This window comes from Nestor notabilis, unplaced genomic scaffold (assembly GCF_000696875.1).
Source record: "Nestor notabilis isolate BGI_N333 unplaced genomic scaffold, ASM69687v1 scaffold24168, whole genome shotgun sequence".
NCBI lineage: Eukaryota > Metazoa > Chordata > Aves > Psittaciformes > Psittacidae > Nestor > Nestor notabilis.
The window spans coordinates 3012-19363 of record NW_009940919.1 but is presented as its reverse complement, the minus strand read 5'-3'; the positions used below and the strand labels follow the sequence as shown (position 1 = coordinate 19363).

Sequence of the window (16352 nt, the reverse complement as noted above, 5' to 3'; positions counted from 1 at the left end):
GGCTGGGTATGCGCAGTAGCGGCGCCGAGGCTGCGGCCTCCCTCTGGAGGGCGGGGCGAGGGCCGGAGGTTAGGGATGCTGCCGCTGTGTGTGTGCCTGGTGCTGCCGGGTGGAACCGGCACCGGCCGGGGCCGTAACAATGGCGAAACGTGATTTCCCTGTCACTCCTGGCTACCCCGGCTTTGTCCGAATTAGGGCTGCGTTTATGCCTTTAGTGATAGCGTCCGTCGGGGTTTTTTCGTAGCACCGTTACCGGTTAACGGCCTGCCCCCTCCCCCACCCCGATGTCGGTGGCCTTATCGTTGCCATGAGTACATCCATGCTCCCTCACAACCGCCCCGGGGCGGCCTGTGCCCTCCCTGCACTTATGGTGGGTGTTGACTAGGGGAGCTGATTGTTCACAGAGCAGATGCGCTGCATCACCCCAGCGTGGTTCTGGCTTCTGAAGTGTGTGTCCAACCAAAAGCCTTCTGTATCTTGTGCTTTTGGTTCTGCTAAGGGCTGTAATGGTTGTCAGAAATGGGTTCCCTTATGTCCTCACTGGCAGGGCATCTGTAAGTCATCAAAAGGTAGTAATTTTTTTTACCCTTTAGTTTTGAAGTCGGGCCACGGCTAATAAATTAAGGTCTGTTTGAAATTTTATGATGCTTCTTTCAGTTTTTTGCTGTTAGAAATACTTAATGTTTTCAGCATTCTATATTGACGATATGCAGATAACTCAAAAATCCTGACAATTCCATCATTTCAGTTATTTCTTAGAATCTTTAATTTATTTTTTTTTTTCACATTCCCAGCTCCTTAATGTGAAAAAGTACTTTTTCCGCATAGGCCAGAAGTGTTGTCTTTGAGCCTGAAATAAGTCTCACTTAACAACTGAGCATAGGTTGGTGTTTGCAAAGTATTTTAAACACAAAAGTAACATTTGGGGGGGGGAAGAAAGTTTCAGCAAGGAGTGAGCGTAATTTGCTTGTTTTTAAATATGGTTCCCATTTTTCTTTGTGACTTAGTCAAGCAAGGGATGTATACATACCCTCTTACATATAATTCAGAGACTAAGTAAACAGGCAGCAGGAAAGGATTTGGGATAGTCAACACAAAATCTCCAAAAACCCCAACCAAAAAACCCCCAGGAAAATGGTATTCACTGCTATCAAACTGTAGCTGAGGCTTACATTTCGAGCATTGTTTACTGTACACTTTGAAGAGGAAACTGTGGCCGTATATATATTTAGTTACTGATACGTGATAACACTAACAGAATGTGGATCTTACCTAGTTCCAGAAAAACCCTCAGGTTTGATTAATAGATTTGACTTGTCCATTCTTTCTACTTAGACTGTAAACATAAAGTGTACAGTTTTTTCACTAGCAGATTTTAAAATATACATCACGTGTTAAGTGCAAACTGGGATTCATGATGCACTGTATAATACATAATAAAATTATGAATATATTCAAGATTAAATCATGTTTTTATTGCAAGTAAAACATGCTATGATAATAAGCTATGCCAAATTATAAGTATGCTCAATATTACATGTATGTTTTGAAAAAAAAAACATTTTAATCACAAACAGAAATGACAGACTACAGAACTCAGTAAAAGCAGTAATTTAATCTTCCCGAACGTGCAGTTATTATTTTTGCCAGAATTAGACGTACAGCATGGTGGTTTAATTCTTTTTCCTCTGAAAAATAAGATTACAGTTCTTGAACTTTATTAGCTAAGAAAATAATTTCCAAAGGAACTTGATGAATTCAAGAAATACAGCTAAAGGATAAAATCCAGTCAATTTGAGTCCTCCTAAATTATTATTTTCTTTATCTTAATGGATTCATGTGTCTGTGAGAGGATATACTCAGGTAAAGATCAGTGTTTGCAGATAGGAAATCTTTCACTTTTGGAATGCCTCCAGGAATCAGAGCAGTTTCACTGCTTCCTACTGGTACCATGCAGGGGGTTCTTTCCATGCTGTTTGGTTTTTTTTTTTAAATTACTTCTAAAGAACCCAAAGCTTTAAAGGTGCTGTGTCACCTTTCCTTCTTAGAATACTGTCTCATCATGTATTATTGATAAATGCCACTTTAGTGGATTAAATGTCTCAAAATGTCAAATGCATCTTTTTTGATTGTCTAAAGACGACTGTCTGAATATTAATTTTCTTTGAAGTTCAGTTATTTATGAAAAAGCCACCGGTCTCGGTTGCATTGAAATTTCCAGACAGAAACCTGGAACTCTGTTGTTATCTGTTTTCAATCTTAAGATAGTGTTTGTATTTTAATTACATTTCAATTCACTCTTGTCTTAGTCAGCAGTTAAAAGTGTCACCAAATTAAAACTGTCACCAAACCATTTAGATATCTGTTCCACTCGTATTCATATTGCTGAGTATTAAATTAGGTGCTTTTAAGTTAGATGTGTAGTGGCTTTAAAAGTTATTAATAAATTATAAATTTTTCCCCTATTTGAATATTGGAAATAGCAAATCATCTTGACAGCTACATAGGAGACTTTAATTCTATAATAATTAGTTTTAATATTAGACTTTTAAAATGTTGACCTTGACCTTTTCAAAACTTGCATTAACTGTACAGTTACATTTTGTAGGAAAAAAAAACCCTTAAAACTTCTCTAGAGAAATGTATTCAATTTCTCTATCTTTGTTGGAGTTTCCTCCTTTCTTTTAATTCTTTCTTTTTCAGTACATAAAGTATTCTTCCTAGGTAAAATATCAGCATTTAAGATTTCTCCTGTTGGTTTTTTTTTTGGGTTTTTTTTTTTTTAAATCCTGCTGCCTTGTAAGTTATATTATTCAAGTTGGGAGAAGGTTGAGTTACAAAGGTTATATTCTCTTGAAGAACAATTTGTTTTATCATAAGATGCTTGCTAACAAGAATATTAATTAAGAATTAATTTTATTTTTTTTTTTTATTGGTGAGTTATATTGTGTTTTGAGATAAACCAGCCTTGCAGTTGTAAAGTACCAAATAAAGGTTGAGTTTAGACTGGTTTTGCCAGCTGTGTTGGTAAAGGAGAGAACATGTGCACACAGAATGGTATTTGTGCTGTTTGAATGCATACAGTGTTCATGTGAGATTGTCGTCTGTTGTGCTGAGAACACTCCAGGCTTCAGTCCCATTAAGAGGGTTTGGTCATATTAATTGTCAGGCAGGCATGGCCCTAACATGCTTTTGCTAACAAAATCTTAAGTTACCTACACTCAATACTAAGGTACGCTCAATACTTTCACAAAAGTAGCCCCGTGGCTATTACAAAGTTGCACGTTTGTATATATATTCTTATTGCTATTACAAAATGATCAAAACAGTTTCGTGTAAGTCTTCTCCAGCGTCATTCTGTACCCTGTGGCCTCATCTGCATGTTCATGCTCCATTCTTATTACAGAGGCTCTTGCCCTTCCTTGTTTGGTAAATTTTCCTGTTAGTCACTTAGAATTAATTGCACATCGTATACCATTTTCAACTTCATTAGCACATTTAAATTTCCATAACCATCTTACCTGTCAGATATTGCAGCATCTAGAGGTATTTTGACTTTTCAGCAAAATCTTTTCAGCAAAAGTGTTTAGGAATATATGTACTTTATATGAGTATGTTTTGTTTGATGCTCTGGTGAGAACTATAATAGACGCTGCACAAATAGAAGTTTGTGCTCAAAGTTCACTCTGCAGTTCTGTTTGCTTTGCTGTCTCAAATCTGGTAGAACAGATGTGAACACCATTTCTAGGAGGCGTATTGCAGTGGTTATGATTTTAGTGTGAGCCTATTGAGATATTCTGAAAATGTCTGTCCTCGATGTTTTTGGATTCCTGTATGTTTAACAGTATGCTGTGTTTGCTGTGTTTACAGTCTTTTAGTGTAGTATCTATGATTGAACAAATACAAATTTGATACTTAAAAGGGCCGCTAGACTTTCTGAAGGATAACTGCAAACAAATAAAGTACACGTATCAACTTCTTCCGCACACAGAATTATATGTACAATCAAAAGGACTGTTTATAGTGCCAGCTGTTGACGGTGCCAAAAGAAAATCTTTATAAATACATTATGTCTCGTGACTATCTTTGGAAAGGGAGTATTAGCATTGATGAAGTAAACGAATTCCTCTAGAAATACACTGAGTGTTTTTGGCAGCTGTTTGTTTGGTATATAAGTATTAAGGTCAGTTAAAGGTTTTCTTGTAGCTTTTTACTAATAACGTAGTTACCACTAAAAGGAATGCATGTCTATCTCATATTTCAACTGTGTGCTTATCAGACTTCTCAGTGTGGTTACCTGGCATCTAGGTCAACGAGCTCATTATGTTCTAGGCTGCTCCATCCCTTATTGTCTAGGGAAAAGGACAGTTTTAAAAACCAGGAGTTTTGTGAACAGCAGAACTAAGGAGGTCTGGGTCCTTATGAACGAACTTTGTGATAGACCAGAAGAATGCTCTTATCCTCAGAGCTCCCAGGTGGTCCCTTGTTCCTCCCCCCTAATGACCAAAATTAGCTTACCTCCCAAGCTCCTTCTCTTCAACTGCTAGCTGCTTTATCGCCATACATAGGCTGGCCATTTCTTGCCACTTAACTGTCAGGTGTGCAAAATGCCTTGCCCCTCAAATGGATATCTGTGCAGATAGGTATGAGAGGTATGCATATCCTGCCAAGAATGTATTATGTGGGGTGTACCTTATAACTTTGAAGCCTGTATCAAATTTCACTATAATGGGGCCAATAGGCCACTTGTTTGATACAACTTTAAAGCAGAAAAATAGGGGAAATGCATTAACTTTAAGGGAGGGTGGGTTTGGAGATTTGTATTAGTTTGGGGTTTTTTTAACCAGGCTATTAGTTAACCAAGCATTTGGCAGTATAAACGTCTGGTATGTGAGCAGGGAAGTTTTGTCAAGTGGTGGAATTGCTTGAATTTGGTCACATCAGAGAACACATTTAATGTCACACAGGAAATACCCAGACACATACACCAGTAGTCAGGGTCTGATGTGTCATGTCACAGGAGATGCTTGTTAGGTTAGTTGTGTGACAAGTGCCCAAAGGGTCAGATGCTTAGGAGTACAGCCTTTGCCTGACATGATGAGAAGCTGTATGACACACAGCCATATGTTATGAAACAAAAGTAAGAAATCCCAACTCCAATGAGCTATCCACTGGAGTTTGGTTCTTGGTAATCCACACAAAAGACAGACTGTAACTGGAATCCTGTGGGAGTAAGTGGAGCAAATACTAGGAGGGTCATTCCCCAGCTTTCCTGAACTCCAGACCTACACAACATGCATCTGCACCCACTGTGTTTTCAACCATTTTGTCAGTAACTTGATCACATATTTATAAATATAACTATTGATTAATTAGCTTTCTAGAAGAAAAATTAAAGAAAAAGTAAGGAAAAATTAAACCAGCATGAAATAATTATAAATGCTTGTTGGTCTTGTTTAATATACCAAGTTTTCACTGAATTGTTAAGATATGTTGGAGGGCTCTAGAATCATCCACAGATCCAGTAAAGTGGTAAATTAGTACCAAAAATATCAAATAAAGCAGCGGTTGACTATGTGAGAAACAAACTCACTTCGTCAATTTTAGCCAGGAGCTAAACTGGAGCTTTCAAGAAGGCTCGTTTTTATCTCTCATATTGTTACATATTCATAGTTTTTCCAAGGATAGGTGGAATGTATTACAATTAGTTCCAGGAACTCATTATCTTAAGTCTCTTCACTTTGGCGCCTACGAGTTGCTCTCTGGTGGTCCTGGGCTGGGGTCTCTGAGATGAAGTAAGAAGTCTTCCTCACGATGCTCTCGTCACGTTTGGCCCAATTAGTTGCTTCTGCAACCGCAAGACCAGCTGAAACTGGCCCTATCAATGGCCAGTTCCTTCTGTTGCTTTAGCAAGTGTTATGCTTATCTTATACTCAGGATAAACTAGACTACATTACCAGAAACTACTTTCCAAAGCTAGGCTGCTGGTTTGCTTACATATCCACATAAAACACTGTAACCTTACACACATTAATATTGCCAAACTTATGAACATTAAACAAATAATTGTGTTAGCTGAAGCAAAATTTCCCCATTCAGTTATTACAGCTAGAAGGGAGATGAGAACTGAATTTTTTAGTATACATACTTTTTAAGTGAGTGGAGGGTAAATTAGGCTAAGCCGTAGCACAGTATTCATTAGTATCTTCCTTAATGATGGACAAAAACATTAGAGGTACACTGCTGAAATTTGTTTTTAATAAAAAATAAGGAGACGCTGCTATTACAGATTAGGATTAGGATGCACTGAATGACCTGCAAACTGGAGTAGTGAGACAGTCCTGGGATCTTAAGTCTAATGCTGTACAACAAATACAATATCAGTGAGAGAAAAATGAGATCAAACGGGAGTGGATGAAGAAAAAACTGCAAGAAATAATAGGAAAACAAAAATTCAGTCTTACAAATGGGCCTTAGAAAGTTTGACAATTGTTCATTTTAATAAAAGTTGAGAGAGGGTATCAACACTCTTGATAATTATTAAAGTGACTAAATATACAAAGGAAAATTAAGTCAAATGACAATTTTGACAGATTTAATGAGTTGATTGTGTAATTAAAACGTTTGCAGTCTTGGCACCAATGTACTGGGATAGTCTTTCTGTGGAAACAGTGGCAATACAAGAAAACTCGCTGAAACATAGATTGCTTTTAATAAAGTGATTATATGATGTCTTTGCCTGAAATAGCAGAGATGGACTTGATGACATTTTTCTGTGGTTATTGTTCAAAGATGAATATTACTGAAATTGGTAATTTTACCAGTAAAATGCAAGTTGTAGCTTGGAGCTTGCTAAATAAATTCCATTTAAAAGGAGAAAAACATCTACTATCTATTATCAATTCCAGAATTTTGTGAAAAGGTTTAGATTTCCTTTAGAAGTGTTACTTTACATGATGCCAAATACGCTTTGAAATTCACTCAGTTTTTTTAAAGTTCATTCAAATACAGGAAACTAATTCTACTGAAACAACTCTGCTTATGAAGAGTCATCCTTCTGAGGAACAGGCTTTTAAGTTCATAAGAAAAGGGTATTCTATAGAATTCTGACATACAGAAAAGCTTTGATTTATGGAGTTGCGTTTATGAGGCCATACATTATCAGAATAAATGGTGGTCTTGTTCTTCTGTATTTCCTAGTTCCTCAGGCTTAGAATGGAAAGAGTGAATACGTGAGATTGGCCATGGGAAGGAGAAGATGCCTGCTCCAAAGGTGCCAGTGCTGGCAGCAAGATCAATGGATCTCTTCTATTCCAGGAGACATGGAGGTCTATTTGTGGTTGGAGCTACCTGACTAGATAAAGTATAGATCAGTCTGCTTATGAAAGTACTTCCCATGAAGAAGACTGCCTGATGGCTTAGTTTCCTCTGAATTAATCATGTTATCAGATAAGCCTATTCATGAAATTAAAAACCAAAACCAGTATTTTTCTGGTTTCTGGGTTTCCTTCGAATTTTTTGTTCCCTTCTTTGTCAATTCAGGTGGGCCATTATTTGTTGCTAATTTTAATTGGAATTGTGGAAGCAAAATCCTGCAATAGAAAAATCTTTGAGTGTTTCCTTAAGCTTTAAAATAGGCAAGCTTGAAATTTGCAATAATGGCAGTTAATGCATCTGTAGCAGTACAAATACCTCTTTAAATGGGTGTAAATAAAATATACTCATGTTTTGAAGGTTTTTTTTTATGGTGGCAAGGTGGAGTAAAATATTTTTATTGTAAAAAAATAGAGAAGGCCAACTTACCGTACAAACAATGCACTTCAGTATAGCGATTTTCACCAGAAAAACTTGTCTACTGAAAGGGAGATTGCACTGTCTTAAATCTGTTCTGAAGCCAGTTAGCTTATGCCACTGTAAATGAAATTCAGTGTTTGCAGCATAAACTATAGGCAAACATGCAGCTCCCTAGCAAGCCTAGAGGTACAAGATAAAATCAGTACCAATTGACTGAACACTCAAAGTTCTTCTGTCACCAAAGCATCTTTAAATGAGCCTGTTTCAGCCCTAGCAAGGATTAGGCCAGGCTGTCAGTGTTTGTTTGTATTCTCTTATTTTTGTCTGGAGTACCTAATGGGAATTCACTTAGCAAACAGTATAGTAGCCTGTTATCTCCCTTTCACTGTAAGCTGTAGAAGTACCATTGGTCTGCTTTGAGTCTGCGGGTTTGTAGTATACAGATGAGCCTTTTGGAATCTAAAAATACGTAACAAATTTTTCATTTCCATCTTCATTTTACATGAAACTGTAAGAGTTTGGGGGTTTTTTGAGGGTAGGCCTAGGAATAGTCTTTCTTAACCATTAAAAACTTCTAACACATTCCTGGGTGTGCTTCCTGTGGACTTTATTGAAAAAATTCCTACAGGTGGGTGCTAATTGTAGAGTTGTTCTTTGATGTATGTCAGATATTTTACTTTTCAAAGTATGCTATGTGTATATATTTTGTGAAGTAGAAGTATTATTATCAAATCTAATTGAGTGTAGAAGTAACTTACAATAAATATATAACTGTGTATAGGACTTACAAGACAAATTCAATGCTGGGAATGTGTTTGGTTTATGGTATATTGATTTTTAATTTTTGTTTTCTAAATAGTAAGACCATAGAATCAATTACTTATTTTTCCATTTCAGTTTCAGGAACAGATTGAAGAAACCATGGCCAATCAACGGGATTACATTAGCAGACCTATTTGCAATGGAATTTCTGTTCCTGAAAATAAAATCAATTCTTTAGTGGCTGAAGGTCATGGACAACAGATTCTAAAAGTACTACAAAAGTTCAGAGAACAAAATATATTTTTTGACTTTAAAATTCTTGTGAAAGACGAAATAATTCCTTGTCATCGTTGTGTACTGGCAGCGTGCAGTGATTTTTTCAGGTAAACCTAATCTTGTCATGAATTTTCAGGAAATGGATTGTAAATTTTCTGGGAGGGAAGGAATGTAATTACAAAAATTAAAAAAGAAATCACAATTGAATATATGTCTGCAGAATTTTGAGGAAAATATTCAAACATGATAAGGATAGCAAAAAAAAAACCAACCAAACAAAAAAGTGTTAGATACCTAACCATACCTCAAATACATATGTTTGTATTTCCAAAGTGACACAAGGAGTCTATGAATCTGAGATTCAGATGTATTTCAGCCTCTGGAACACAAATGTCAAACCATAAGTTCATGGTTATACTGTTAGGTAGAATTGACGCAAGTTTAAGACCTTTAAGACACACCTGTTGCCTGTATCTGTACTTAAAGGTCTGCAAGGGCATTCTAGACTTCGTATGTGACAGTCTATGCACTTGGACACATTTGTGTTGTGAAACATAAGAGGTTGATTACAAACACATCTTTCATTGAACAGTTGTGGGTAAATGGTATGTGATTTTGGAATGATGCTGCATTTTGTTTGCCTAAGATGAGTAGTCAGCACAGTATTTTGTTCATAGTTTGTCTTCAGAGGTATTTTAACACATGTATTTTCTAAACTACAGATTTCAGCCTTTCTTCCTTCTGATGTTTAAAGCTATGCATTTTTAAGGGACAGACAGACCATTCACATACAGGATATTAATTTATGAAGAACCTTAGTAAGACTCAAACTTGCGATTTCATAGTGCAAGTTTGTTTCCAAATATACTTTTTACTAAAACACAAAGCTAAGATGCTCTTAACAATAAAAAAAAAAAAAAAAAGGGCTCCTGGAAATAAATTACTGACCTTGACAAGTGCTATTTTCAAATGTCCTGGAGCATCCCATGGTCTGTGGGAGTCTGCCATATATGGCAGAGGATACAGGCTAGACATGTTCTTAGAACTTCTGAAAAAAGAAGAAATGCCAATAAAATAAGCTATTTCTCCACTGTAGTGGCAGATTTGTTTTTACTCTGACACACAGAACTTCCTGCATTTCAAGTGTTTACAGCTTGACAGGACAGAGATGCTCTGGTAAAAAGAAAGAAATTTTCTGGTAGAAAGATAGAAATTCAGGAATTCTCCTGTAATACAAGGCTGCTCTATTACATTCAGGGAATAAAAAGTACCTCAGTCCACTAGATAAATTTTTAAATTAAAAAGCTATGTATTCCTTGGTCTGTGAACTTCTCCTAGTTTTGCTTTCATTGTGTAAATCCAAGATTCAGAAACATTTTGCTCCCTCCTTGTTAGCTTTTGGAATCAAAGCTTCTGCCCAGATTGCTCTCCTTCTACTAGTACTGTTCAGTTGCTATTTTACACTGTGATTAGAGATGTGTATCATAGCTCTTGGGTCAATAAGGAAAGGATTCTAAGGATTTTCATTTAGTACACACAAAGATCTTTGGGACAAAACCAAAAGTGTCTTATTGCAATTGTATGTTCTTGTTCAGGCGGTCACACAAGTTCACCTTTTACCTAATGGTCACTTCTCAAGAAGTATGCTATACACAGGGATTTTATTTTTTTTTCTCTTTGGCTTCATAAAAGTATGGGATTTTAAAAATCACATACTATGCAAATACTAGTTGTATACCTGAACTATGATACAATACTCTTTTTTTAATAGGAACTATCTATGAAATATTAATAATCCAGATTATATACTTAGTATTTGGTGATTTATCTAAATCTTTCTCCACTATCATTCTTTGTCAAGCTCGGAAGCTGTTGCTATTGCAGCATGATGCTTAGGCTCTGGGAGGGTAGGGCAAGTGATTCTGCAACATGATTCTGTTGCCAGCACTTACTGGCTTATAAAACTAATTATCTTGCCATGTTAGATTGTGTGAAATAGTTAAATGTTATTACATATTTAGTAATAAAGTAATCAAAGTTGCAATAAAATCTGCACAAATCTATTGGTCAATAGCTTGTTCCACTATTTCAACCATCGTCTCTGTATTCAGTCACAATCTACTTTCTGCATGTTTCATTGTGTCATGAAATCCTACGTCAAAACCCCATTTTTTTTCCTGACATCTCCCTGTATCCATACATCTATCTGTCAATTCTAAAGCAAGAATTAAGTTTCCTTATATTTTTTTCTCCTCTTTCACCTGCATCTACTTTTATTACTGAGGAATGGACCCATCATCCATCCTGCCATTTGCTCAGCCTGCAATCTGGAAGGCCTTTTTTCGCTTAATTTTCTGTATTCATCCACAGTGCATGACCTAAATCATGGGGCTTTTCTACAATATATTTTTTAAATCAGCCTTTTTTTCTTTCTCAAGCTGTTGAAACTGATGCTGACCCAAACAATTCCACATTTTCTTTCACAGAGAGACGTCCTTGTGCTCTGTGAAAATCCATACAAAACACAGGTGCTGCAATCATTTTCCTGAGCAATCACTTTGAATATGTCCTTATCATCACTCCTTTTTATTTCAGCCATACCAAGCAAACGCATTGCTCTTATTTATGAGAACCGCCACATTGTAGACCTGTACAGCCTGCCCACCTCATACACCCCCGATTGTCTCCTTCCTGTCATGCTAGTGTTCTCTGCTGTTTGCTCGATCTTTAATTTGTGTGTATATCTTCTGTATTTTATCCACAGAGCCATGTTTGAAGTTAATATGAAAGAACGAGATGATGGCAATGTTACTATTAGTAATCTATCACCCAAGGCAGTGAAAGCTTTTCTTGATTATGCTTACACAGGAAAAACAGAGATAACAAATGATAACGTGGAAATGCTCTTCCAACTGTCGTCATTTCTTCAGGTTTCACTCCTTTCCAAAGCTTGCAGTGACTTTCTAATAAAAAGTATTGATCTTGTGAATTGCTTACAATTGCTTTCTCTATCAGAAAGTTATGGTTCTGTCCGCTTATTTGATCATGCACTAGATTTTGTACAGCACCACTTTTCCTTGCTGCTGAGATCAAGTGATTTTTTGGAGATGAATTTTGAGATATTACAAAAATGTCTCGAGGCTGATGAACTAAATGTCCCCGAGGAAGAATCAGTGTTGAAAGCTGTCCTTCAATGGACCAAACACAACGTAGAAACACGACAGAAATATCTGCCTAATTTGATTAAAAAAGTGAGACTGCACCAGTTACCTGAAAAGACTTTGCAGGACTTTCTACATTCTGAAGAACACTTACTTAAGAGTGCTAATTGCTCAGTAATAATCAATGATGCAGTTAAAAGTGTGCAAAACTTTAGCGGACTGTTTCCAGATGCACGTCCTTCAACAACAGAAAAATACATATTTGTTCATAAAACTGATGAAGATGGAGAAAACAGACATACATTCTGCTACAACATCAAAACAGATAAATGGAAAGAACTACCACATACGCACATGATTGATCTTCCAGGGTCAAGCTTATCTAGTTATGGAGAAAAAATATTTATAACTGGAGGATGCAAAGGGAATTGTTACAGGACTGTCAGGCTTCATATTGCTGAACCATTTCATGATGCCACTGACCAAACGTGGTGCTACTGCCCAGTCAGTAATGAATTCTCCATAGTGTCAGCTATGAAAAAACCAAGGACAATGCACACATCTGTTGTAACCTTAAATCAGCTGTTTGTAATAGGTGGAAAGACCAGGGGAGCTCAAGAAACCCGAAGCCTTTTGGATGTAGAATCCTATAACCCTCTTTCCAAAGACTGGAAATCTGTAAGCCAGTTACCAAGAGGTATCTACTATCCAGAAGCAAGCGCATGTGAGAATATAATTTATGTCCTTGGCTCAGAAGTAGAGATTACTGATGCCTTCAATCCATCTCTTGACTGCTTCTTCAAGTATAATGCTATGACTGATCAGTGGTCTGAGCTTGTAGCAGAATTTGGACAGTTTTTCCATGCAACTCTGATCAAAGCCGTTCCAGTGAACTGTACATTGTACATATGTGATCTCTCCACCTACAAGGTCTACAGCTTTTGCCCAGAAACTTGTGTTTGGAAAGGGGAAGGATCTTTTGAATGTGCTGGCTTTAATGCAGGAGCAGTTGGGACAGAAGACAAAATTTACATATTAGGTGGTGATTATGCTCCAGAAGAAATCACAGATGAAGTTCAAGTCTACCACAGTAGTAGGTCTGAGTGGGAAGAAGTTTCACCAATGCCAAGAGCCTTAACTGAGTTTTACTGTCAGGTCATTCAGTTTAATAAATACAGGGACCCCTGGTCATCTGTACTAACAATTTGCTCTGGAGAATTTTGAAACTCCTGAGTCAAAAGACTCTATTTAAATGCACAAGTTTTAGAACAGATTTTTAGGTGTTAATTTACAGATGGAAAAATATGTACTATTTTATTTAAATCTTCAGTTTAAACTGTATGCTATAGAATTGCTTTTGGAAGAGTCCATTAAATTGTCACTCATGCTAGTCATTATATAGAAAGTATTAATTTTATATGCAAGTCTTCTCTGTAATTATCTGAATAATTTGCAAAATTATATTACTTTTCAAAAAAGTATAGTCATGAGGAATTCATTGTGTAATATGTGCCATTATTTCTGTAATATTCACAGTTGTCCCAGTAGGCACATTGCTGAGTGAGAAAACTGACTGCGATACTGTTTTCGCTATGTAACTGAAGTTTAACAGAAACTTACATTAGTGGTGTTTTAGTTAGGGTTTTTATATTCATGAATATATTCATATTCAGGAATTCATTGTCAGCTTTATCTTATTAGAATGACCTTAGCAAGGTCAAGAGCCAAAGTGACCTTCACAGCATTAAACCCAGGTATCTAACTTGAAGAGACTGATAATTCCTGTCATCTTACTTCAGCTCTTCGGTTTTACCACTTTTTCTCCATCCTTGTGCCTTAGTAGTAGCTGTACTTTCTGTTTTCATCTCATCAAGTGTGGCAAGATAAACTTTGATAACATAATGCACGGTAAGCAAGATTTCTACAGGAGGGATGATTCATGTGGTATCTTTGCTTCAGTCATGCTGTTAACTAAAGAAAAAACACTTCAGGATATTTTCTAACAGCAGTCTTCCATCTCCGAAGTCTCCAGTGCTACCTACTAAGCAGCCACTAAGCTGCTTACAGCAGCAAGCTGTATATAAACTTCAATTAATTGCTTTGGTTAACTACGGGAAAAGCTTGTATCTTGTCGCACATCAAATACAAAGTTACCAAAAAAAAAAATCCCCATATTTAAAGTCAAAGTAAACAGTATTTCTGAGGTGAAATAATTCCTTTTTTTTTTTTTTTTTTAAACTTCCATAGTGGTTTAAATGAATTAAAATATTTTATCTTGTACTCCATGGTAAATTTAAGTGTTAAAATAATACTTGGTAAGCACTACACAATATATTGCTTGATAAACCTTCCGTACTCATCTATTATAATGTTAAAATAATAATGGACTTTTAGGATTAATATTAATCTAGGCATACATTGTAAGTTTGCATACAAAGTGGGACCTGTGTCTGACAGGAGGACACTGAAATTAGCTAGGTTTCTTCAATTCATCCAGAATCTCCACAGCCTGAGAATTTTCTTTCTTGCCAGCTATTTGAATAAGATCTCGGGAGCCCTTATATTTCATATAAGTACCGTTTAAGCAGTAAGGTAATCTTACTTCAACAGAGTGGTTCTAAACATCTAAGCGTATCTTTTCCAAGCAGTTTAAAAATTAACAAAATCTAGTGAGGCATCTAAAACATCTTTCATATGGTTTGAGATGACTGTGGTAAGTTCATCATCACATCACTACTGCATGTACTTTTTGCAAAACTCAATATCAATGCTTAAAGCTTAATATTACCTAGCAATATACCTCTGTTTTAAACAGTAACCAATGGAAAGTTCCAATTCTGTGATAGACTCTATAATTTGTTATCAGATACCTTTATAAATTTAGAAAACTTTCACTGTAAGTATTTTCATAAGGATGAAAATGAAAATGATGCACATTTTGAGAACATATAAATAGAGTAGAGTCCTCCCAATCAATAATTTATTTGCATTAAGATGTGTGTCAGTTCTGTAGAAGTAAATAGCTTATTGTTACAGTATTTCAGGCAACTTCCACATTTATTTTGCTCTTTTCATAGTGGATTTCCAAATCATAACTACAGTTAGCTAAGTAACCTTTACAATCACCATACTGAAATGCAAGGTTTTTTCATATTGGAACACAACTACCTTTTGTTAGTGCAAAGCAAATGTATTGAATAGTTTAGGAGAGATGGAGAATACTATTCCTGCTTGCTGAAACAGTAGGAAAAAACTAGACCTAGAAGAGAATAGTTTTAGCATTAATAAAGCTACTCAAATCATCAGAGACTTCATTAACCATTAATTATTGTGACATGTCATTTAATTGCAGTACAAAGCCCAATTCTTCTTTGCTTGTGTTTTTGTGTTGTTTTTAGACCTAAGTAATAGGAGTATACAATTTATGCAACGAGTAACATATTATGCCCACAGCACAGGGGCATAAATAGCTATGCAAATTGGAAGAGGCAAGAGAATTGTGAGGTTTTTTTAATTGCCATTATCATGACCAAATTGCTGGGCCACATAACAAATCAATCAGAAATTCAGGTGATGCTCTTTCCTCTAAGTTTTTCCTTAGAGCAATTTTTTTTTGGCAGTCTTCCATCTACACTTGCAACGTGTAGAAGCCTCTGGCACATGACATCAGGCATATTAATGACATGGTATATTACTCAGTATATATAGTGAAAAATAAATGAAGCTTAATTTGGAAAATAGGCATGCTTCTTTAATATCCTATGCTACATTTGCACAGGAACTAATGTCAGTTCCCTGTTTGACAAATCGTTCATGGATTTCAAATGGAGTTGACCTCTCTTACTCAGTAATCAGGAAATAACGCTGTAGTGTCAGTCACTTTATACCGTTGCTTACAGAAAAGTTACTGTGAAATAGTACTAATTTTCTTCAGTTACGTAGGTAAGCCTGTATTACAACTCTCACAGAGGAATAAAGGTCATTTGACACAATTCCACATACAGAGAGTTAAATCTCATAGCAGTACAGAGAGCAGAAAAGCTGTTTTAGAAAGTCATAGTTAAAAACAGGTGTTATGATAGAATTAAGGGCCTATGTTCCAAATTCTGTGATTAATTGCTGATGATGTGAGAAGTCTCAGCAAGGTCAACTACACTACTCAGAAGAATATGGATTACTTGCAATGAGTAACTGCTGTAAGTCTGGATCAGATAGATTTTTCAGTCTACGCAGCTGTTATGCAGTTAAAAAAATGTCACAAAGTTAGTGCAAAGCAAGTTCTTCTACATATTTTCTGATTTTTCAAAGCTCACGTTATTTTATGAAAAGGCATCTTCCTCTAAAAATAGTCCAGGACTA

The 16352-nt window shown here is 36.1% G+C and overlaps 1 protein-coding gene across 1 annotated transcript; it reads left to right on the top strand.

Moving 5' to 3' along the window:
- The first annotated feature begins 7461 nt into the window (after positions 1 to 7461).
- KBTBD3 (kelch repeat and BTB (POZ) domain containing 3) lies at positions 7462 to 13460 on the top strand. Its single transcript, XM_010020620.1, has 3 exons — positions 7462 to 7542; positions 8692 to 8939; positions 11597 to 13460. The coding sequence occupies exons 1-3, from the start codon at positions 7462 to 7464 to the stop codon at positions 13215 to 13217; spliced, it is 1950 nt and encodes a 649-aa protein (XP_010018922.1). The 3' UTR covers positions 13218 to 13460.
- The last annotated feature ends 2892 nt before the right edge of the window (positions 13461 to 16352 follow it).